This window comes from Sapajus apella, unplaced genomic scaffold (genome assembly GCF_009761245.1).
Source record: "Sapajus apella isolate SASKATOON/1434 unplaced genomic scaffold, GSC_monkey_1.0 scaffold128, whole genome shotgun sequence".
Classification (NCBI taxonomy): domain Eukaryota; kingdom Metazoa; phylum Chordata; class Mammalia; order Primates; family Cebidae; genus Sapajus; species Sapajus apella.
The window spans coordinates 2672570-2696074 of record NW_022437068.1 but is presented as its reverse complement, the minus strand read 5'-3'; the positions used below and the strand labels follow the sequence as shown (position 1 = coordinate 2696074).

Here is a 23505-nt window from a genome sequence, read left to right as displayed (position 1 = left end):
TCCCTGAGCTTAAATATAGGACCTGGAACTGGGGCCAGGTCCCTGCAGACGGAGCTCCAGGAAGGAAGCTTCTATTTTCTCTGCCTCACAAATTCCCCATCACTGGGGGCCTCAGGCTCCTGTGGGTTCCAATGTGTGAGGCAGCAGGAGGTGAAGGAACCCACAGTTTGCACCCCAGGAATGCCACACTCCCCTGGCAAGATCAGCCCTGCCCACAGCCCCTGCCTTGTCCATCACAGTCCTTACCTGGGCGGCAAGTGCGGCCATCATCCTGCAGCAAGAAGCCAGGAAAGCAGGCACAGTGGTAAGAGCCCACAGTGTTGATGCAGAGGTGCTGGCACAGCTCTCCGGGGAGGAGAAGGCACTCATCCTGGTCATCACCCGGCAGGCTGTTGGGGAGCTCAGCCTCTGTGCCCAGGGATAGGGCCTCTCGACCTGCCATCTCTGCCTCTGAAACTAGGACAGGGGTTAGAGCTCAAGACAGAGCCAGCTTTGTCAGAGAAGGTGGCTGAGACCACCGGCTTCAGGAAACTAGTGCAGGTCGTCATCAGGACCTTTGTGTCCCCAGCAGACAGCAAGGATGGATGAAGCAGGATGGGTGGGTGGGTAGTCAGATGGACAGATGGATGGGTAGATAGGTGGGTGGGTAAGTAGATGGATGGGTGTGGATGGATGAGTGGGTAAGTAGATGGGTAGATAGATGGATGGGTGGGTGGATGGGTGGGTGAATGAATGGGTGGGCAGATGAATAGGATGGGTGGATGGATAGGATGGGGGGATGGGTAGGTGGGTGGGTGGGTGGGTGAATGGGTGGGTGGGAGGATGGATGGATGGATGGATGGATGGTGAGTGGATGGGTGGATGAATGAAGGAGGATGGATAGATAGGTGGATGGGTGGGTAGAAGGATGGATGGTAGATGGATACATGGGTGAATGGATGAAGAGGTGTGTGGCTGAGTGGATGGATGGGTGGGTGGGTGGACAGATAGATAGACGGGTAGATGGATAGGTGAGCGGATGAACAGATGGATGGGTGAGTAGATGGGTGGGTGGATGAAAGGATGGGTGGGTGGATGGATATGTGAGTGGATGTATGAATGGGTGTGACACTGAATGGATGGATGGGTAGATGAATGAGTGGATGAGTGAATAGGTAGATGGATGGGTGGACAGACAGATGAACAATGGATGGATGGATTGGTAGGTAGATGGATGGACTGATGGATGGATGGATGGGTGGGTGCATGGACAAACGGATGGATGGATGGATGGATGGATGGATGGATGGATGGATGGATGGATGGGCAAATGAATGAACAGACCTCCACAGTAAGAATGAACCCATCAGAGCCAGGTCCAAGTCTTCATCACTGAGTCCCCTACAATAGGACAGGGTCAGACCCACAAGGAAGCTCTCACTAAAGTGTTATAATGGATTCAGACCCCTGACCTCAGTGACATCAGGGAGGACCTTCCTTAGCAACAGAAAGGGCTCCAAATCTGGGCTCCATTGGCTCAGATGTGACCACTAACCTGGGCCTTCCCTAGGTGGGTCATCTTGGGCAGCACTAGGCCTCTCTGTGTCTCCAGATTCTGAGACAAACCCATCTCCCAGGGCTGCCCTGGAGAGCAGGTGAGAGTGGGAGAGGAGGCTCCTGGGGCTAAGCTGCCTTGGGAAGCTCTTGGTATCACAGCTGTGGAGAAAGCATGCAGCCGGGACTTCAGCAGGAGGCCTACAGCCCCTCCAAGCTCTGTGCCAGCCCAGAGCCTCCGCCCTTCCCACCCAACCCAGGCAGTGGAGCCCACAGAGAGAGCAGCTGCATGAAGTCACGTCTGAGGAACGTGTTTCATATGGAGGATGTTTACATTAAGCTGCAGCCCAATCAGTCCCAGCCAGTGCTTCCAGGCAGGGCCATGATGGCTGGCAGTCTGGCCCTGCAGAGATTCAGCACTGCAGGCAAGTGGCAGACAGACCTGGGCCCAGGGCCCCTCCTAGCACACCACAGGCTCCGCAGCACCTCCAGGATTCAGGCTCAGCTCACCCTCACCAGCATGTTCCTCACAGGAGTAGGAAGCATGGATCTCTGGTCTGGATCATGCCTGGCCCTGTTGTCCACCCACCAGTCCTTTGACTTCTGAAGCCAGACTCCCTCTCAAACTCTATCTTGAGGCAGACTCTTCTGTGTACTTACCTGGCCTTCATACCAGTACTCAACCAGCCCCCTTGGAGCCAGTCCACAGGCGGCACTTCCTTAGACTGGACTTAGTCTCTGTACCCACGTTGGATTGGCGAGGGTGGTTTGTCCATCTATTTTGGTTAATCTGCCCAGGCCTGGCCTGGTCCAACCCCCACACACTCGCCCCTGCCTCATCCTGATAGGAGATCCAGGTATCTGTTCCCCCACCTGTACCTCACAGGATATGAGCTCTTCCTGTAGGATCTCCTGGGCCCTGGCAGCTGCGGACAGCAGGCGTCTTAATCCCTACGCACAGACTTCTACCATCTTGCATTATAGTGACAGAGAACTGGGTCGCTTGGAGCCCAGGCTGACTGAGTCTAGGTAAAATTCTGAGCAACAGGAAGCCTGAGGCAGAAATGGAGTCATTAGAGCCAAGATATTCAGCCCTGGCTGTGCCAAAGACCCAGCATATGCCTGGGGCAAGATCCGATCCTGCTCTTCTCCGGGCCTCATCTTCCTGCTCTGAGCTACTGACGCATGGCAATGGTAACAGCAACAGTGGTGGCAATGCTGAGTGCATCACTAGGCACTGCGGAAAGCCCTTGACAGGCATCCTATCATTCATCCTTGCACTGAACAAGGTAAAGAATACAACTCCATTTGACAGATGCCACAATGAAGGCTCTGAGGACTGTGTGACTTGCCCCAGGCAAGCAAAGGAGCTGGGATTCCAACCAAGTCTGCTTGACTCCCGAGGCCAAGGGTTTAATCTTGATACCAGGATTAAATGGAGGCTTTAATTCCCACTGTGGCTTTGATTCCCACTCCATGAAGTGCCCAGGACAAATCCACAGAGGCCCCAGATGATGGTCCATAGGAACAGCAAAAAAACTAAGCTGGTGGTTCTGGAACCCACCTGGACATCTAACCCCCAACCAGTTGAGGCTGAACATGCGGATACCCACAAAGCAGGTCTGCCAGGACTCTCATGGCACCAGCCCCAGGCTCCTGCAGACCTACCAAGCACAGAAGGCTAATAGTCGTGGGTCCAGAAGACAGCCCTAGCTAGGAGACAGGAACTAGACATGGCAGCTGTAACACACATCACAATAAGGGAAACAGAAAGGGGTGACACCAAGAACAATGAAGGAGGATGGATGGATGCATGGATGGATGGATGAATAAATGCATGGATGGATGGATGGATGGATGGATGGATGGATGGATAGATAGATGGACAGAAGGATAGATAAATGGACAGATGGGTGGGTGGATGGATGAATGGATAGATGAATAGATGGTCAGACAGATGGACAGACAAACAGATGGACAGATGAATGAATGAATGAATGAATGAATGAATGAATGAATGGGTAAGTAGATGGATAAATGGATGGATAGAGGAACTGATGAATGGATGAAGGGATGAATGGATGGATGAATGGATAGTGGATAGGTAGATAGATGGATGAATGGATGATTGGATACATAGATGGGTGGGTGAGTGAATGGGTAGACGGGTGGGTAGGTGGGTGGATGGGTGGGTAGGTGGATGGATGGATGGATGGATGAATGGATGGATGGATAATTGGGTGGGTAGGTGGGTGGATGGGTGGGTAGGTGGATGGATGGATGGATGGATGGATGGATGGATGGATGGATGAATGGATGGATGGATAATTGGGTGGGTAGGTGGGTGGGTGGGTGGGTGGATGGATAAGTGGATGGACAGATGATGGGATAGAGGATGAATGGGGGAGTAGATGAATGGATAGAGAGATGTACAAGAGGACAGGAGGATGGGTGGGGGAAAAGTGCAATGGATGGATGGAAAAAGAGCAGACTGGTAAGTGGATAGGGAAGAAGATGTATAGACAAAGAGAGGGGAGGGTGATGAGTGGATGGGGAAAGGGTGATGGGTGGTAGTTTGTGGTTAGGTGGGTGGAGGGGGTGGTCCACGAAAAACAATGAAATCACCAACCTCAGAACTCTGTTTAGAGCAGACCTTGTGTCTCAAGCCACAGGTGATAATGGACCCAGGGTCCCCAGAGAAGGCCAGAGGTCACCCAGCCTTGGCCTCATATGCTACAGCCAGGGAAGGGCAGCACTCACCTCTCCGTGGTGCAGCCGCGGGCTCTGGAGGTCGGCGGACCTCAGGTACTATGAGAGGCTCTTCACCCTCACAGCAGGAGAGCATGACATGATTGCAGGGATAGCCCAGGTTGGGATTGGACTCACACGACTGGCCCTCAGCCCGCACACGGAGGCCCAGGCCACAGCAGTCACAGCATTGCTGCAGGAAGAGACGGTTATCACTGCCCAATCCCTGGCCCCAGCCTGGAGCTAGGCTCAGAGGAGGGGCTGATAAATCAAAGTGAATTCACCATTATTTTATCTCCTCTGCCAGACTATGCACTCTCCCAGGGCAGAGGGGTCCTCTGCTTCTATTTCCCAGGTCTGGCACAGGATAGGGCTAATTTAAGTCTTTTGAAATAGATAACAAATAAATGGCCTATTGTGGAAGGAACTATAAATTAATCCCCCAGCCACACTCATTATCCTCTCATGTTTACTAGCAAACCCCAATTCTATTCAATCAGCTAAAAGGCAGCATTTCCCAACGGCCTTTGCAGTTAGAGACAGATTCACTTCACGGAGCCTTTAGGAGGGCTTTAAACTGGGGATGATGACTCTACTTGAATCAAGTACATCATTTTTGCTCCCCCTCTTTCTCCTTCTTGGAGCACGTATGTGATGGCTGGAGCTTTAGCAGCCCACTTGGGCCATGAAGTGACCCTGAAGATGAAAGCTACAAGTTAAAGATAAGTAAACATAAAAATAGAAGACTGGGTTCCTAAAGATGTAGATCTACCCCATCCCAGACCACTTTCTTCAAAAATAAATTGGTATAATTATTTTAAAATACAGGGGTATATTGGTTACAGTAACAGCACCACTTTTGAAATAGATAACAAATAGATAACTGTCTTTGCAATGTGATATTGCAGCTACTTCTATTAAGAGAATGTGTGTATTTCCCAGCCTCTTAGTTGTGCCTTATGTCTTGCTTTGGCCAATAGAATGAGATACACATGACGGTGTATCAGCTCCTAGCCTAGGCCTCAAAAGACCTTGAATGCTTCTGTTTCTTTTCCTGGAACTCTGCACATCCACTAATGGAACAGGCCCATGCTAGCCTGCTGAGGGTTGAGACACTGTGTGGACAGAGACAAGTCATCCCAGCGGAGGCCATCCTAGATCATCTAGCTCCAGTGGAGCTGTCGGCTGGCAGCAGCCACATAAGCAAGCTCCCCCAGGATCAGCTGAGCATGGCTCAGGTCAGCAGAAGTACTTGGCTGACCACAAGTTCATGCGCTAAGCCAGCAACAGGCCACTGGGTTTTGGATGGTATGTTACCCAGCAAAAGCTAACAGATACTCTAGCCCTACATCTCTCAATGTTGAACACTTCTTGCTACTGAAGGCCCATCACATACTTAACACTTAGTTGCATTATCTCTGATTCCCCACAACCACCCAAAAAGACAAGGATTATTATCCCCATTTTCCAGATAGAAAAGCTGAGGCTCAGAAAAGAGACCTGGTCAAAAACAGAAAAGGGGACTCTAAACGTTTCTAAACCCTGTCAATGGGGTCCTCTCACTAATACTAGTTGTTTTAAGGAAAAAACTGACCCCAAGATGACAAAAATTGAAGTCAAATTCCTCCCCCAAATGCCAGAACCGTCCAGCGGCCTCTGTCACCATCGCCCAGGCTTCAGACCGTGGGCTTCAACTCCTTTCCCGGCTCCCCAGTCAGGATGAGGTCCCTTCTGGGAGGTCTCCTGAAACTGTGCTACTGCCCTGGTTTGCCCTCACCTCTGCTGTAGACAGCCAGCTATCCATCCCAATGTCTGTCTTCCCTTCTTCCTCATGTTCAGTGGGGCATCTGACCTCCCAGAATAAAGACGCTACATTCCTTAGTCTTCCTTGCAGCTAGGTGTGGCCAGCAGACTAGGCTCCAGCCAATGAAATCTAAGCAGAAGTACCGTCCACCCTCAAAAAAGGGAGCTCTTCTGCTAATGCTCACATCGGCATTATTATTCACAATAGCCAAAAGGCAGAAGCAACCCAAGTGTCCATCGATGAGTGGACAGATACAGAAAATGCGGTCTGTCTTACACAATGGAATATTATTATTCCAGCCCAAAAAGGAAGGAAACACTTATATTTGCTACATATGGCATGGATGAACCTTGAAGACATTATGTTAAGTGAAATAAGCCAGACACAAAAGATCAAACACTGAATAATTCCACTTATATGAGTTCCCTAGAGTAGTCCAACTCACAGACACAAAAAGTGGAACGGTGGTTACCAGGAGCTACAGGGACAGAGAATGGGGGTTTGTGTTTAACGGGAACAGCTTCAGCTTGAGGAGGAATTCCTTGGACGCATGGTGGTGATGGCTGAACAACAATGTGACGTGCTTAATCCACTGAGTTGTGCACTTAAACATCATTAAGATGATCAATCTTACATCGCATGTATTTCACCAGGACCAAAAATAATTTAAGCTGGGCATGGTGACCCCTGCCTGTAATCCCAGCACTTTGGGGAGCCGAGGTAGGTGGATCACTTGAGGTCAGGAGTTCGGGACCAACCTCGTCAACATGGTGAAACCCTGGCTTTACTAAAAATACTAAAGTTTGCTAAGCATGGTGGCGCATGCCTGTCATCCCAGCTACTTGGGAGGCTGAGGCAGGAGAACTGCTTGAACCCGGGAGACAAAGGATGGAGTGAGCTGAGATCACGCCACTGCACTCCAGCCTGGGTGACAGAGACTCCACCTCAAAATAATAATAATAATTATTATTATTATTTAATAATAATAATTTAAATAATAATTAAAACAAGGGAGCTCTCCTGTCCTTTTCTGGAGTTCGTCCTGGACCATAAGGCAGCAAATTAGAGCTGGCAGGTCAAGAAGACCACCACACCTGTGCCCCATTCCTGATGACCATGGAGCCACTGACTCCCCCGACTCAGGTCTGCCTTCCCTAGCCTGCAGCATATGAGAGAGAAGCCAGTGTTCCAGGAAGTTTTCCATTACTTATAGCCAACCTGACACCCTGTCCCTGGCTCTGTCCTGCAGTGGCCACCATGAGCTCCAGCACACAAACTGAGCTCCTGATGCAAATCCCTTCCAGGGCTGTGCAGACGCTCTGCTGGAAGCCCAAAGCTCTCAGCATCTTCTACTGTCCTTTATGTGCCAGCCTGAGGACTCCTGGCAGCCTGTCTCTACTGCTGCCAGGCCACTGGACCACACACCCCATTTCCCAACGTCCTCGCCTGTGTGTTAGCTCACACTGTTCTCTGCACCACTGCTGCCTAGTGGGGTTTTACCCCATCCCAATCCCATGTGGGAAAGCCACCATCAATAACCAGTCCCCACAACTGCCAGAAGGGACCCGAATTACATCCCTCAAACTCGCCATGGGGTCCACCTTACTCAGAGTCAAACCACAGTCCTTCCCATGATGGCCGAGAGCCCTGTCGTCTCTCTGGGCTTGGCTCTCTGCCTGCCCCCGTCACTTGCTGCACTCCAGCCACACAGCCTAGACATGCCAGGCAGGCTGCAATCTCAGGGCCTTCGCACGTGCTGCACTCTGCCTGAAAGCATTTTCACAGATGTCCCTACCCCAGGCACTGCACAAATGCCCCCTTCTCAGTGAGGCTGTCAGCTGATACTGTAGCCCCTCCCCAGCCCCGACACTGCTTATCCCACCTCTGTTTAGGTTTTCCTCCTTAGCACAATCACCTGCAACCACGCCAGGTGCTAACATATTCACCGTGATCTTCCTCTGTCTTCCTGGCCAGAAAGAAATCCCCAGGAAGGCGGGAATTACAATCTGTGTTATTCATTGCTACATCCCTGATGCCTAAAACAGGGCCTGGGGCACACACTGGTGCTCTAAAAAATATTCTCTGAATTAACTGGTCAGTATAATAACTGAAGACATTTTCTGCGCAGATGAAGAGTCCCCCACCCCAGGCGTGAGCACCACCCCCAGGAGGAGTCCCGAGGAAAGCCTAACTTCTTGGACCGTGAGGACCTTCAGGGCCCAGGCCAGCTTCCTCCCTCACTGCCCTGCCCCGCCCCACCGTGAAGGGTGCAGGTCAGTCTTGCCTTGTACAGGGAGACACTGCAGGTGTCGTTGTCCTCAGCCCCACAGGTCTCACCCTCCTTGGCTCCCAGGACGCCGGCCATGCAGCTCTTCTCCTTCAAGTAGGAGACACAGCAGTGCCTCTGGGCTGTCCTGCAACAGAGGGGGCACCTCAGCCCCCGATCGCCTGCCCCATCCTCCCAGAGGGGAAACTGAGTGAGGCTCGGAGGAGGGAAGCCCTGTCCAAGGTCCACAGTGAGGGGGCTGGTGCTGGTGGCCAAGCCGGCACAACCTCCGCTGGATTGCATGGGTTTCATTTCTTGGCTTAAGCAAGAAGAAGCAAGCCTGAGTCCCTGGACTCGGAGCTGTGTGTCCCTGACCTCTGAGAGAGAAGGGTTGGTATCAGGGCCCCCACCACCACAAGGGTGGAGAAGGACAGAGAGACCCAATCCCAGGAAAGCCTGGCAGGTCAGCCTGGAGGAGCACAGGCTCCAGGTCCCTGGTCATTGCCTGCCAGTCACCATTGGGCTGCCTGGGGCAGAGGTGGCTGACAGGTCAGCTTCAGAGGCTGGAGCCAGGACAGGGCGGTGGGGATTATGGAGGGCAGGGTTCAGCATCCCCTGAGGCAGGGCATGTCCACAAGAGGGATGCAAGCATGCACTAGGACCGAAGGCTCCAAACTCCAGAGGTCCCAGTGGTGCATGCTCTAACTCCTAAGTAGCTCCAAATTGGCGGAATAGCAGAAGGGAAAGACAAGGTTAAAATATAAATGTTTTAAAGGAGGTGGAGCGGTCTGAACATCAGGAAACACAGGGTCTAATCGTGGCCATGCTGCCAGTGAGCTGTGTGGCTTTGAGTGAATCACACTGCCTCTCTGAACCACGTCTTTCTTGTCTGGACAAATGAGCAGGTTAGACGGGGTCCCGGGAAAAAAAGCAAGCATGAGCAGCTGACCAGAGCCCTCCTGGGCCTGGAAAAGCGAAGAAGGCACGGGGATAAATGATTGCTTTGCTGCGATATCCGAGTCAGAAGAAACAGTCAGCACGGCAGCAAGGGAGCATGGCGAGAGGGCAGGCTCCTGGAGGCCCAAGGGCAGCAAAGCGGAGAAAGGAAGAGGGCAGAGGAGAGAAGGCCCGAGGAGGCGGAGTGCGGCAGCGGCTGCAGCGTGCGGGGAGGGGAGCACCCAGCTGTTCCTAGGGGATCGCAGTTTTTTGAAACTTGTTTCAAATTATATATTCCTCGGATCTTGCTTACTAGGCCAGTTACCAGTTTATGTGGCTGGTTTGTTCCTGGGACTTTCCACGCCTGGAGAAAGCCTGGCCAGATGGCCCACGGCAGCCACATCCAGTCACCCTTGTGCCCCGGAGGCAGGTGAAGGTACACTCTCTCTGGGCTGCCCAGGGCCTCGGGTCCTAGGCAAGCAGGGTTCTAGAGAAGGCCAGTGGGCAGCTCTGCCTGCTCCAAGGAGCCCACCCTACCTGCACACGCTGCCCTCGGTGCCGCTCTCGGAGATCTCCAGGCACTCGTCATTGTCGATGGCCCACTGCTGTCCGGCTGCACAGCACGTCTCGATCAGGTCCTTGGTGGAGCCTGTGGATGGCAACATGAGAAAGAGTCACCATACAGAGGTCACCAAGTACAGGAGATGTGCAGGTGCTCGTCCAGGTCTCCTTCACTGGGCAGGCAAACACCCACCCCTGCTGCTGTAAATGCTGGCCACTAACAGCTCACAACACAGCTGCCTTTGGAGAACTGTCTGGGAGGTGGAGTCCTCCCCACAGGGGCTGGGAGGAGCCCAGGCAATAACAGGCTAACATGGGGCTGGAGCTCAGCCCCCAGTCTCAAAGCAGCCAGCTCTGTGGGGCCACTCGCACTCCAGAGATCCCACGGGGTCAGGCCGCACGCAGGTCACAGCTTTGAACGCCTCTCACCCCCTACTCCTCAAATAGTTCTCCTGAGATGTCTCCCCAAATGAACCAACACATGCACAAGACCCCCCAACTCAGGCTCTGCTTCTAAGGAACCCAACCTAAGACACCAAGACAGGACAAGAGATAAGAAAACAGCAGCAGTGGCAGCAAGAGAAGTTTAAGCTCATCCAGGAAATTCACGGAGGTTCCTGTTGAATACACACCTGACCCCTGAACAAAACAGGAGTCTTTGCTTTGGTTGGAATCGCACTGAAGCTGCAGAGTGAGTAGAAGAGAATAGTCATCTTTAAGGTATGGAATCACCCATCCAGACACACGTATGTATTTATTTTGACTAAAGTATATGTTATACCCACAAGACGATTAAATTTTCTTCTTCATGTGAATCAAGCATATTTACTGTAGATTTATTTCTAGGGAATTTTTTCCTATTAACTTTTCTATTTAATTGTTACAGGGGCCACTGCCACCCATGAGACGGCAAGACCAAGCCCTCCTCCTCCTCAGCCTACTCAACACGAAGACAGTGAGGATGGAGACCTGTATGATGGCCCACTTCCACTGCAGAAATAGTGAACGGATTTTCTCTTATGATTTTCTTAAAAACATTTTCTTTTCTCAGGTTTACTTTACTGTAAGAATACAGTGTATAATACATATAACATACAAAACGTGTTCATTGACTATTTGTGCTATCAGTAAGGCTTCCTGTCAACAGTCAGCTATTAATCAAGTTTTTGAGGAGTCGAAAGTTACATGCGGATTCTTGACTGTTAGTGGGGTCAGCACCCCTCACTCCTGAGTTGTTCAAGGGGCAACAGTATTTGTGACGGGGAGGTTGGAAGGGGCCAAGAGTAGTGGAGAACTTCTTAAAACTCAAAGGCACAAGCTATAGGTTACAAAAATTAATGAATTTGATTACCTCAAAATTCAAATAATATGTATAAGAAAGACTGTAGACAGATTAGGAGACGTTTCTGGAATGTCCAAAACTGACAAGGAATTGCTATCTACAAAATATAATAAATTCCTGAAAACTAACAACAACATAAAAAAGAACTCCAAAGTAAAAGACCCGTTAGGCCAGACGTGGTGGTTCACACGTGTAATCCCAGCACCTTGGGAGGCTAAGATGGGTTGGTAGCTTGAGTTCAGGAGCTGGAGACCAGCCTGGTCAACATGGTGAAACCCCAACTCCACAAAAAATACAAAAGTTAGCCCAGCTACTCGGGAGGCTGAGGTGGGAGGATTGCTTGAGCCCAGGGATGGGGAGTGGGGGCGGAGGTTGCAGTGAGCTGAGATCGAGCCACTGCACTCCAGCCTAGGCGACAGAGCGAGACTTTGTCTCAAAAAATCATAATAATATATCCATGAAACTGGAAATATGAGAAATGCCAGCCAGAGGTGAGGATCCCCTTTTCTCCTTTAGTGCTGTGTTCCTCCGCACTGCTGTATGTCCATGTGTCTGGGGTGGGAGTGGCAAGTGGTGTGGCCAGCTTGAGGGAGACGCGGCACCACTTGCTTACACAGTTAAGCACACGCATCATCTAGGACCCAGATGCTCTGCTCCTGCTGTCCATGCCAGGGAAGTCCTCACCACAGCACATAACACAATCAGTATAAGGATGCCCATGTCAAGTGTTATTTGTGGAAGGGGGTTGGGGAAAGCCTGGGTGTCCATCACTGGGGGGAAGATGAGGAAAATGGGGGCCATCCTACGTGGAGGAGCTATCAAAAACAACACACTGGATACAAACACAGCAGCACGAGCCAGACACACAGACACCCAACAATGTGGAGGAACACAGCACTAAGGGAAAAAAGGAAAAAGCCAAATCAGTTCTACTACACAAATTTAAAATATCACACGTAAAATAACAATACATACTTTGCAAGAACACATGAAAGCAAAAACACACTGATGAGATGAAACTGTTAGCTGTGAGGGTGGAGGCGGTGGATGGGAATGGAGAAAGGAGATGAAAGAAAATAAAACATTAAGACTATACTTTCAGGGATCACTTCTAGAGTTTGTTGCTAGAGAAGTTTCTCTGAACGTGTAGAACACCAAAAATAAAATATTAATATACAAATAAAACAAGAGAGAGCCTTGCAAAGAGGATAATAAGAGCCACACCAAGAAATGAGAAGTGTAATTAACCCAAGCATTTGCTCGAGGTCTGAAAGTGACATTCCTAAGTCAAGTTCACACAGAATGCCTAGACATTCATGCTGGGGGCAACAGGTAACAGACGAGTGCTCTGAGCCTGACGGGCCTGAGTCCACATCTCAGCATCACCACTGACAACTGCTTCTCCTCCCTACAGACTCAGAGTCCTTCTCTGTATGAGGACGAAACGGCTGTGCAGGCACTGAGGCCCACAAAGTCCTCTAAATGTCCTGAGCAGTTCATGTAAGGGTGCAGGGCTGAAGGACAGATGCTGTGAAGGACAGCGCCTGCATACTCCAGCAGGACAAGAGCTTAGCAGGCACAGCAAGTCACGACGCTTTCCTGAGTTTCTATTCCACAGGGAAAACAGCTTTCATCGCAGCCTGAGGCACCGAGAGGAACGAAAGTTCTTGAAAACTGGTGTCTACCAGAAGCACATAGCAAACATCACACTCAATGGGGGAGCATTAAACACACCTCCCACTGAATCATTAAATATATCAAAAATAATGCCCATGGGCCATGCTACTGTATAGCATCATCCTGGAGATACTAGCAAATACAGTAAAACAAGAAAAAAGGAGGCCGAGCACAGTGGCTCATGCCTGTAATCCCAGCACTCTGAGAGGCCGAGGCAGGTGGATCATAAGGTCAGGAGTTCAATGCTGGCCTAGCCAACATGGTGAAACCCTGTCTCTACTAAAAATACAAGAAAATTAGCCAGGTGTTGGGGCATGTATCTGTAATCCCAGCTACTCGAGCGGCTGAGGCAGGAGAATTGCTTGAACCAGGGAGGCAGAGGTTGCAGTGAGCCAGGATCATGCCACTGCACTCCAGCCTGGGTGACAGGGCAAGACTGTCTCAGGAAAAAAAAAGAGAGAGAGAGAGAGAGAAAAGGGCCAAAGAAATAACAGAAAGAAGAAATAACCGTTATTATTGGCAGATGTTATGGTTTCACCTTCCTAGCCAATCCAAGAGAATCGAAACTCACAAAGTATTAGAATTGATACAATTAACAATAATGATTTATAATACAACAGCCAAAAACAACACACTCAAATTAGTGGCTTTCCTATACCCCCATAACAATTAAATAGGAAAGTTAATAGGAAAAAATTCCCTAGAAATAAATCTACAGTAAACATGCTTGATTCACATGAAGAAGAAAATTTAATTGTCTAATGGGTATAACATACACTTTATTCAAAATACATACCATGTGTCTGGATGGGTAATTCAACACCTTAAAGATGTCAATTCTCTTCTACTGACTCTACAATTTCAATGTGATTCCAACCAAAGCAAAGCATAACTGTCACAGAATTTGTCATGTTAATTCTAAAATTCATCCAAAAAAAGGAAATGTTTAAGAATACCCAAGAACATTTCTGAAAAATAAGAATAGAGAAGGTAGACTTTCTCTGACAGTATCAGAATACACTTCAAAGTTCTAATAATCAGAACAAGGAGACAAGGAGCTCAATGGAGAAGAGTTCAGAAGCAGAGCTATGTGCATATGGGAACTGAATACATGAGGAAGGCAACGTTCAAACTTAGCAGGGAAAGAATTTAACATATGATGCTGGGACCCACATCACATCATACACGGAATTAAATTCCAAATCTATAAAGGTAGTATTGGAATAAAATTTACAAAGATAATTTCAGAATAAAGAGAATCTTCTTCAGAAATAAAACCCACAGCCTGTAATCCCAGTACTCTGCCAGGCTGAAGCGGGAGGATGACTTGAGAGCAGTAGTTTGAGACCAGCCTGAGGAACACAGTGTAACTGTCTCTTAAAAAGAAAAAATTTAACCGGGCATGGTGGCACATGCCTGCATTCCCAGGTACTCAGGAGCCTGAGGGGAAAGGATTGCTTGAGCCAGGACATGGAAGCTTCAGTGAGCCATGCTTGCGCCACTGCACTCCAGCCTGGGTGATGGACTAAGACCCTGTCTCAAACAAACAAATCAATGACCCTCTGACAGGAGATGGCACTGTGAGAGGCTCTTGTTTATGAGTTTACTTTCTCAGTTGTCTGTTTCCTCCTCTGCAATGTCAGCTCCCAGATGGTAGGTATCTTATCTATCTTGCTCACAGCTGTACCAGCCACTGGCACATGGCGGGTGTTCAATGAGTATTTGCTGAATAAATCTAGGAGACCCTGGGTCCCTGAGAGCCGCTGTGTCAGAGGCTGGGATCAGTGCTCACCATCTGAATGGAACATGGCTCAGACATGTCTGGCCCAGGACTCAGGAGTACCGGGTGCCAGGCAGAGCCCTGCCACAGTCCTGACTTGAGTCTCTGTGGCCACGGAGGGTGACACCACTATTCAATGCTTCATCCCCTCTTGTTACGCTCTGGGCATGTGGGAGTCTCTCATTATTTGAATACTTCTCTTAATGGGCTGTGACTCTACCCAGGTAGCTTATCCTCTCTTCTGCACAGCTCAGACTCACATTTTTCTACAGGACCGAATCCTCCCTCCCTAAACCTCCTCCAAGATTGCCTTACAGAGATGATGGTCCCTGGCTCTTAGCCAGGTGACATCAGTGGGATGTCCAATGAGGATAACAGTAACAGCTGAAATACAGCAGGGCCAGCAACCAGCCAGGCCGGGTCCCAGCACACGAACCTCACAGTTACTAAGAGTGGGTACTGACAGCATTCCTATTCACAGATGAGCTGGGGAGTTAGAAATCCCAAGCAGGGTGACTACACTTCACAAAAATGCACTGTGCTCAGGTGATGGATACCCTCAACACCCTGACTTAACCACTATGAATTACATACATGTCACAGAATTTCTCATGTACCCACCCCATAAGTGTGTACAAATTTAAAAAAGAAGTCCCAAGCCTCAATTTCCCCTCTTCCTCTCTTTTCTCCAGGCCTGAGCTTCCCCACGTCTTTTGCACAGGGGACCTGATGCAGCTGATCCTGAAGGCCCTCTCTGAGACTGTAACTATCACCAGTCTGGGTCTGTTTTTTTGGCGGCTGAATGGCGCCTTCCACCTGCCCCTCCTTGATCAGATGCCAGGTTTCAGCCTGAGTTTGGCAGGCTTCTCCCCATTCTCTCCTGGCCACCTTCCTTCACAAACAAAGCTCAGGAGCAATGATCCTTATGCTGGGAGGGCCAGCCACTTGCAGCAGGAAGGGAAATTGTGCAGGTACCAGGAGTGGCATTGCCAGGTGCCATCCAAAATGTGGGAGGCAGAGCCAAGCAAAGCCCAGCAAGGTGAGTGACTACAACTCATCTTATGTCCAGAGGCCACAGCCCTCCACCCTGATTCTCCAACCGGAAGCCACCTCCACCTCCTCTCCTCCAAGTCTCCTTCTGAGATCACCTCTCTCTCTCTCTCTCTCTCTCTCCCTCTCTCTCTCTCTCTCTCTCTCTCTCTCTCTCACACACACACACACACACACACACACACACACACACACACACACATACATTTTAAGCTCCTGAGCACAAGGCTTTTGGAGTCTTAGCCCTGGGGCTTCTCCATCACACCCTGGCCTGGCTGATCTCATCTCCAAGCTTCCAATGCCACCTTCTCCTTGCCCACCCCCCCCATCATATGCACATGCCCACAGCTGGCCAAGAAACCATCCCAGATGTCTCCCTGGTACCCCCCCCAGCTGGAATTTGCTCAGCTCCGGATTTTCCCAAGCACGCCCTCCCCGGGTCTTCCTGTGTCAACAAAGGTCCTGCCATCCTCAGGCCAATCCCCCGTCCTCTGCCTCCCTCCAATCCATCACTCATGGGGCCACCTCCAAAGGCATCCGAGTCCACCAGTCCACCAGTCACCCCCTCCTCTACCACCCCCTCCTGTCCTCCTTGCTCCCACTTCTGTCACCCTCCAGCCCATTACCCACAGGGCTACAGAATGACTGTCCACAAATACAAATCAGGTTGGATCTCTCCTGCGCCTATGGCTCCCCCGCATGGTCCCCATTTTTCTTACAAAGCCCTATATGGTGGGGCACTGCACGCCTCCCCTCCTGGCCTCCTTTCTCTGACCCACTCTCCCATTCACTCTCTCTACTCAGGAGCTCCTTGGGCTCAGTCCTGCCCCAGGGCCTGGGCACTTGCCATGCTGCCTGCCTGGATCCTCCACCTCTCCCTGTGCCATCCGCTGCCCCCACTCTGTATGGGGCAGGCTCCTTCTCTTTTGGGGGGACTCTCCTCCTCAGAGAGGGTCTCCCTGTCTTCCATATCTAAACTAGCTCCTACTCAATCCTCATCACGTCACCTTACCTAATCTTCCTCACAATGCCCTGGCCTTCCCATCCATGAGTCATCTTGGGGAGCCCTGGGGCTCCACAGATCCCACAGGAAAGCCACTGCCCTATAGGATCAAGTGCCTCTCTCTGGAGTGAGACTCAGGGTCTTTGCAGGACAGCCCAGACTCGGCTCCCAGCCACACACACCTTCTCTTCTATGACTTTGCACACGCTGTTCCCTGATGGGATGCCCTTCTTCTACCTTGGCCACCTGGCGAGTGTCCAACTACCCATTCCTAATAAGCCAGTCCAGATGTGACTCCCTGTCTGTCCATCCAGCAGGCTCTGTCTAGCACCAAGGAAAAGCAGCTGCCTCCTCTGACTTCACTCACGTCCTTCCACCACAATGTCCCTGTCAGGTGGCAGGCTTGTCCTAACCACCAGATTGTGAGGGTCTCATGGGCCAAGAATCAGCCTGATAATTGCAGGGTCTCCAGTGCACAGCACACAGCACAGACCAGGTCCCTGGTAAAATCTGGGGCTGGGTGAAATATTTCAGGCTCTTGGTGTATATCACCTCATGTAAAGCTCACATCAACAACAGGAGGTCCGTGTGATGATCTCCCTGTCCCAGAGGTGTAAAAAGAGGTTCTAAGAGTTTAAGAGGTATATCCCAGCCGGGCCCTGTGGCTAACGCCTATAATCCCAACACTTTGGGAGGCCGAGACGTGTGGATCATGAGATCAGGAGATGGAGACGATCCTGGCTAACACGATGAAACCCCATCTCTACTAAAACACAAAAAATTAGCCAGGCATAGTGGCATGCGCCTGTAGTCCCAGAATCACTTGAATCTGGGAGGCGGAGGTTACAGTGAGCTGGAATCGCGCCACTGCACTCCAACCTGGCAACGATGCAAGACTCCATTTCAAAAAAAAGAGAGAGAGATGCAGCCCAAGGGCATGGGCTTAGGCAAATGACAAAGAAGAATGCAAACCCTTACTGGCCACCTCCCCTTACACCATCTCTAAGTAGCAGATGCTACCAGGGTCACAAGACAAGCATAGGTGTGTCCTCCCACCGCTGGAATCACAGGTGTATAGCTGGGCCACCACTCACTGGCTGGGGGACCTGGGCAAGTCACTCAGCTTCTGAGCCTCCATTTCCTTACCTGTAAAATGGGCAAGTAACCCCCCACCCACATTTCACAAGTGGGGACATAAGATTCAGTGTGTGGCAAACAGCTAGTACTCAGTAAATGCAGCCTCCCTATCCCCTGGCACATGCAGGATGCTTGGTGACTACTTTCCAAATTAATTAACAAAGGGACAGACAAATCCATGGAGGGATAAGCAACCATCCCTTCAGCAGCAGAAACTGGTGCAGCCTTCAACCAACCCTACTCTGCCTCTTCCTTCTTCTGGCTTTTCAAGAATTCCCCATTTCTGTCCACTTTGCTGCTTTGCAGGAGCTCAGGCCGAGGGAGAGCAATGCCTTCCCCATCTGCTGATTCTCAGAAGCACTGTGGAAAGAGAGACGCAGGTGCTCTCCACCCTGACAGCCCAGCCCCAACCCAGAGGCTCTCTCTGGCCTCCAGGGATTGGCAGTGACATGGCCCAGCAACATCCCGGCTTCAGAACGCACTGTTGACTTCACAGCATCAGGGCTCCGGGCCTGGCAGCAGGGTAAGCACGACCCTTGCCCGGAAGGAACCCCACTGCTCCCACGCCGAGCAGCACAGAGCAGGTCCACCCTGGAAAACCACTCACTGTCCCCTGGCAAAGTGGAAGGTGCCACACCCACGGCCCTGAGTGTTCTGGTAGTCTCCAGGTGGTTTCCAGATGCCCACAAATGAGAGAAAGGGTCCGTAGGCTGCTGCGTGACTACATGATGCCAGCTCCCTCACTACCACCACGTGCAATGACCCACAAGGACCACACCAGCACTGCGCTAGGGAAAGAGGCAGGTCACAGGGGAGTACTGCACACGAACTTGCATATGAGGCTCAAAAACAGAGAGGAATGAGGCAAGACTGCTCGGGGGTTTAAAGGGAAGGACGGAACTCCCGTTGACTGCTGTCAGGACGGTGGTAACTGTGGGTTGGGGTGTCAGGGTGACCCTATGGTTTCTGCCCTGCTGCCCATGTGGACACTTCCTGAACTGCTCATCTCCTCCCAAACAAAAACAGTACTGAAAAAGGTAGTATGATCAGAAACCTCTAAAACTAAAGACTAAAAGAGTCTTAAAAATAGATCCAGGCCAGATGCAGTGGTTCACAACTATAATACCAGCATTTTGAGAGGCCAAAGTGGGAGGACTGCTTGAGGCCAGGAGTTCAAGACCAGCCTGGGCAACATAGCCACACTCCATCTCTATAAAAAATTTAAAAATTAGCCAGGTGTGCTGGTGTGTGCCTACAGTCCCAGCTACTTGGGAGGCTGAGGCAGGAAGATCACTTGAGCCTGGGAGGTCGAGGCTGCAGTGAGCTATGATCGTGCCACTGCACTTCAGCCTGAACAACAGAGCAAGGCCTTATCTAAAAAAAAAAAATTTTTTTAAGAAAAATAAAATCAAGGTAAGTGAAACAAGCCAGATGCACAAGGATAAAGACTGTATGATTCCACTTGTATAGGATCCCTAGAGTAGTCAATTCATAGAGACGGAAAATGGAATGGTGGGTGCCAGGGGCTAGGGGTGGGGGATAGGGAGTTAGTGTTTAATGGAGACAGAGTTTCAGTTTGGGAAGATGACAAATGTCTGGAGGTAGATGGTGGCGATGGCTGCACAACCTGGTGGATGTAATTCATGCCACGGAAGAGCAGAGCTAAAAATGGGCAATGTCATGTTATGTGATAAAAACAGTAATACACTGTAGTGTAAAAAAGTTGTGACCCTGGCACCTCTCCTTGTAGGGATTTAATCTGCTGATAGATTAGATGATCTAATGAACACAAACAGGAGCATCACAGATTCTGATGCACCTGCATTTGTGACAGCTAAGATCCAGAAACAACCGAAATCCCATCTGCAGGGCAGTGATTGAATAACTGATGCTGACCAACACAGTGAGCCTCCATCTTCACAAAAAAATTTAAAAATTAGGCAGGCGTGGTGGCATGCAGCTGTGGTCTCAGCTACTTGGGAGGCTGAGGCAGGAGGATGGCTTGAGCCCAGGAGGTCTAGGCTGCAGAGACCAGTGATCACGCCACTGCACTCCGGCCTGGGGACAGAGCAAGACCTTATCTCAAAACAAAGCAAAACTGATGCTATATCCATCTAATCTGATGCAGCTGTTAAAAAGCATTAGATCTGCATGTACGTACATGAACCAATTTCCACGTGTACGGTGAAGAATTTTTTAAGGATCAATGCTGAATAGTATCTCTAATAAGCTACCATTTGTCTTTCTAAAAAGAGGCATGGATATGCATGGATTATTTCTGGAAGGAGAGCCAAGAAACTGGTAATGGTGGCTATCTTGGGGAGGGACTCAGCCCTGGGAGGGAGGAAGGAAACTGACCTGTCACTGTTTACCCCTTTTGATTTTATATTTGTTTCTTATCTCCTATGCAGGTATTACTCATTCAAGAGACTTATAAAAAATTGAGATTCTAAGGATTCTAAGCTCCTTTGATCATAGGACAATGGATTTCCGAACAATTCAGTGCAGAGGTCATGACTCCTCTAGACAGTCCTGGCTCCTTGACATTAAAGCCTTAAAGAATTCTGGCACTGAAAATGCTACAGAGGAGTTTTCACACCTGGCAGGAGGCTGGTGATCGGGCCATCTCCACCAGGCCCTTTGGACAGGATGTTTGTGGGGCCTGAGCAAACATCACAGAGAACGCTGCAGCCTTGATGTTCCCACCATCCTTGGTGTTCTCCTGGGGGTGCGGAGGGGCAGGGTGGGGAGGGTTACCTGCAGGTCTGGGGAGGCACCTTGAGGTTTTTTTTATGAGGACTGTAAAACAGACAGACAGGAAGGACTCCTGAACCTGGGTCTGCCTTCCTCCCGAGGATCACAGAAACCAGCAGGGGATGGTAAGAAACAGCAGGTGTGGCTGGGTGGGGGGCTCTGCCTGAGCTCACCCAACTCAGCCTGAGGGACACCTTCCTCAGCAGGCAGAGCAGCCCCAGCCAGCCCCCTCAGCACCAGCTTCTGTGTCCCCACTGCTCTCCATGGCCCTCACCTCACCTTCTCCTCTGTGGATGTCTACCGTCTGGACACTCCAGCCTGGCCCAGAGGAGGCGCCTGGCCAGTCCTGACAACCAGCTGGATCTCAGGCGTGGCAGAGCTACCTGCTGGGCCCAGGCCTGCACCCATGGTATCTTCCCTCTGGCTCTAGAAGGAAGGTCTGGGCCCAGCCCTCATTTTGCAGACCAGCAGACAGCTGTGGAAAGAGGAGGCACAGCTTGCCCAGACCACATACCCAGCCGGGGCAGCCACAGGGTCTCACCCCAGATGCACGGCTCCAGAGTGCAGGCTCCTGAGCCGGGCATCAAAGAAAGGAAAGAAGGGGAGGGAAGTCAAGTCCCTATTCGCATCGATTCTTCCAAAGGAGCCAAGGCCCTCCCTGCCACCCCTCTGGCCCCTTCCCCACGCCCACTCTCACAGCAGGCTCTCGGCTACACACTATCCTGCACAGGGTCTGGAGCCAGGGGCCCGGACTCTGGGGTCCCTCTGCCTCCCCAGCAGAGTGCCACCTGGAAGCCAGCCTCACCATTCAGCTCTGCCAGCTCAAGATGCCCGGCTCCCAGCAAAAGCTGTTCCCTGGGCCCAGGTCGGGGGCTAGGACTCCCCCTCCCTTCAGAGCCTGCAGAGCCAGGGTCACTTTGGTAACAGCCACCACCCAGCTGGGAAAACCAAGACCCAGGGAGGCAGAGTGACGTGTCCAAGGTCACACACAGGGTTTAAATAGCATGGCAGGCTTATTTTGTGAGGTGACTCCCACCACCCAGGACAGGAGTCGAAGCTGCCCAAGCTGCAGGTTCCCTGGGCCCAGGAATGGTGAGAGATGAGGTCTGAGCACAGAGAGAAGTCCATCACAGCAAGGGGCCTCTGCCTGACCCAGAGAGACGCCTGTCACAGTGATGGACCTCTGCCCCATCCAGAAAGAAGCCCATCACAGCAAGGGACCTCTGCCCCCTTCAGAGGGAGGCCCACCACAGCAGGGGACCTCTGCCCTGCCCAGCACCACCCCCAGCGCATCAAGCCCAGATAAGCGGTTCTCTGATGGAACTCTGCCCACATTTCTACACACAGCCCCCAAACACCAAGGAGAGTGGGTTTAACTGTACCCTCAGCATCCCACCCACCCACTGGGGTCTATGAGCTTTTCAAAGGTCTCCAGAAAAAATGCTTGCCTTCTGGCCCTAGGAAGAAAATATAGAGGCTACAAAATCTAAAGAGACAACCACAGAAAAGAACTGGGAAAATGTTCACTTAAAAGTCTATAACTTTTACAGGATAACAGCTTGTCAAGTGTAGCTCAGCTCAGCTCAACTCTGAAGTGGAGGTAAACTGAGTGCTAGGAAAGCTTGTGTGTTTGTGGCAGAGCAAGAGGAGGTACACTGGCTTAAGACGGGCTGCTTCCGGGGCAGAGAGAGGAAGATTTCGTATTTGCTGATGGTTACAGCCACCCACGCTGGGGACTTCTGAATATGTCACCCTACTTCATTCTCCCCACAACCCTTCATTAGGGGAATTACCTTCCTTTTTTTTTTTTTTTCTTTGAGACGGAGTCTCGCTCTCTGTCACCTGGGCTGGAATGCAGTGGTATGATCTCAGCTCGCTGCAACCTCTGCCTGCTGGGTTCAAGCAATTCTCTTGCCTCAGCCCCCTGAGTAGCTGGGACTACAGGGGTGCACCACCACACCCGGCTAATTTGTGCATTTTTAGTAGAGATGAGTGTCGCCATGTTGGTCAGGCTGGTCTTGAACTCCTGACCTTGTGATCCACCTGCCTCGGCCTCCCAAAGTGCTGGGATTACAGGCATGAGCCACTGTGCCCAGCCAATTACCTTCCTCTTAAAGGTGAAGAAAGTGACTATACCAAGATTGGAACGCAGCTCTGCCTGTCCCCAAAGCCAAGGCTGTTGTCTACCAGAGATAAACTTGAAAACATTTCCTTATGTTTATATCACAATGTGAGTGTGCAGATTAACCCTAACCCATGCCTGGCTAGTTAACATGTTGAGGACTCCAATGAGGTTCCCACCCTGCAGAGGAGGCTGCTAAATTCAGTATGAATATTGTCGTCCTATCTGTGACAACTGCAGAAATCGCCTCAACGCTTTGCAGTTCCTCCCAATTTCCCCACCTGTTGAATCTGGGCTGATCTCGTGACTGTGTTGCCATGGACAGCAGGATACAGCACATGCGAAATCCAAAGGGACCTTGTGGCTTCCGCACTGTCTCCTGGGACTCTGTAGTCTGGGCTGGCCTGCTGGAGGATGGATGAGGGAAGATCGACAAGCATCCCAGCAGAGGACTTCCCAGACCAGCCATTCTCCAGCTGAGCCCCCAGCTGACCACAAACACTTGAGCAAGCTCGGCTAACATCAGCCACACCTGGCCCACATCAGCAGCACCCAGCCTAAATTGCTAACTCACAGAATGAGCTAAATAAACTGTTACCAAAGCAAACTAATATGAGCCACAAAAACTTAGAAAATGAAGTGTTGAAATCAATACAATTTGCAATCGTATTAAAAACATCAACTAGCTAGGAATATGTCTAATTAAAGATATACAAGAACTCTACACTCAAAATGACAAAACACTCCCAAAAGAAAATAAAAACAACCTAAATAAAACGGGGATAGATCATG

The 23505-nt window shown here is 50.7% G+C and overlaps 1 protein-coding gene and 1 pseudogene across 2 annotated transcripts in view; one reads left to right on the top strand and one right to left on the bottom strand.

Moving 5' to 3' along the window:
* The window catches only part of FBLN2 (fibulin 2), an 86181-nt gene that overhangs the window by 18643 nt on the left and 44033 nt on the right, over positions 1-23505 (bottom strand). For both annotated transcript variants that reach the window (XM_032262316.1, XM_032262317.1), the window contains exons 3-6: positions 9825-9936; positions 8370-8499; positions 4294-4474; positions 247-456 (exon numbers count right to left, since the gene is read on the bottom strand). In XM_032262316.1, the coding sequence (XP_032118207.1) occupies positions 247-456; positions 4294-4474; positions 8370-8499; positions 9825-9936 (633 nt within the window). The remainder of the gene's footprint in view (positions 1-246; positions 457-4293; positions 4475-8369; positions 8500-9824; positions 9937-23505) is intronic.
* On the top strand, positions 12277-12360 carry LOC116539447 (annotated as a pseudogene).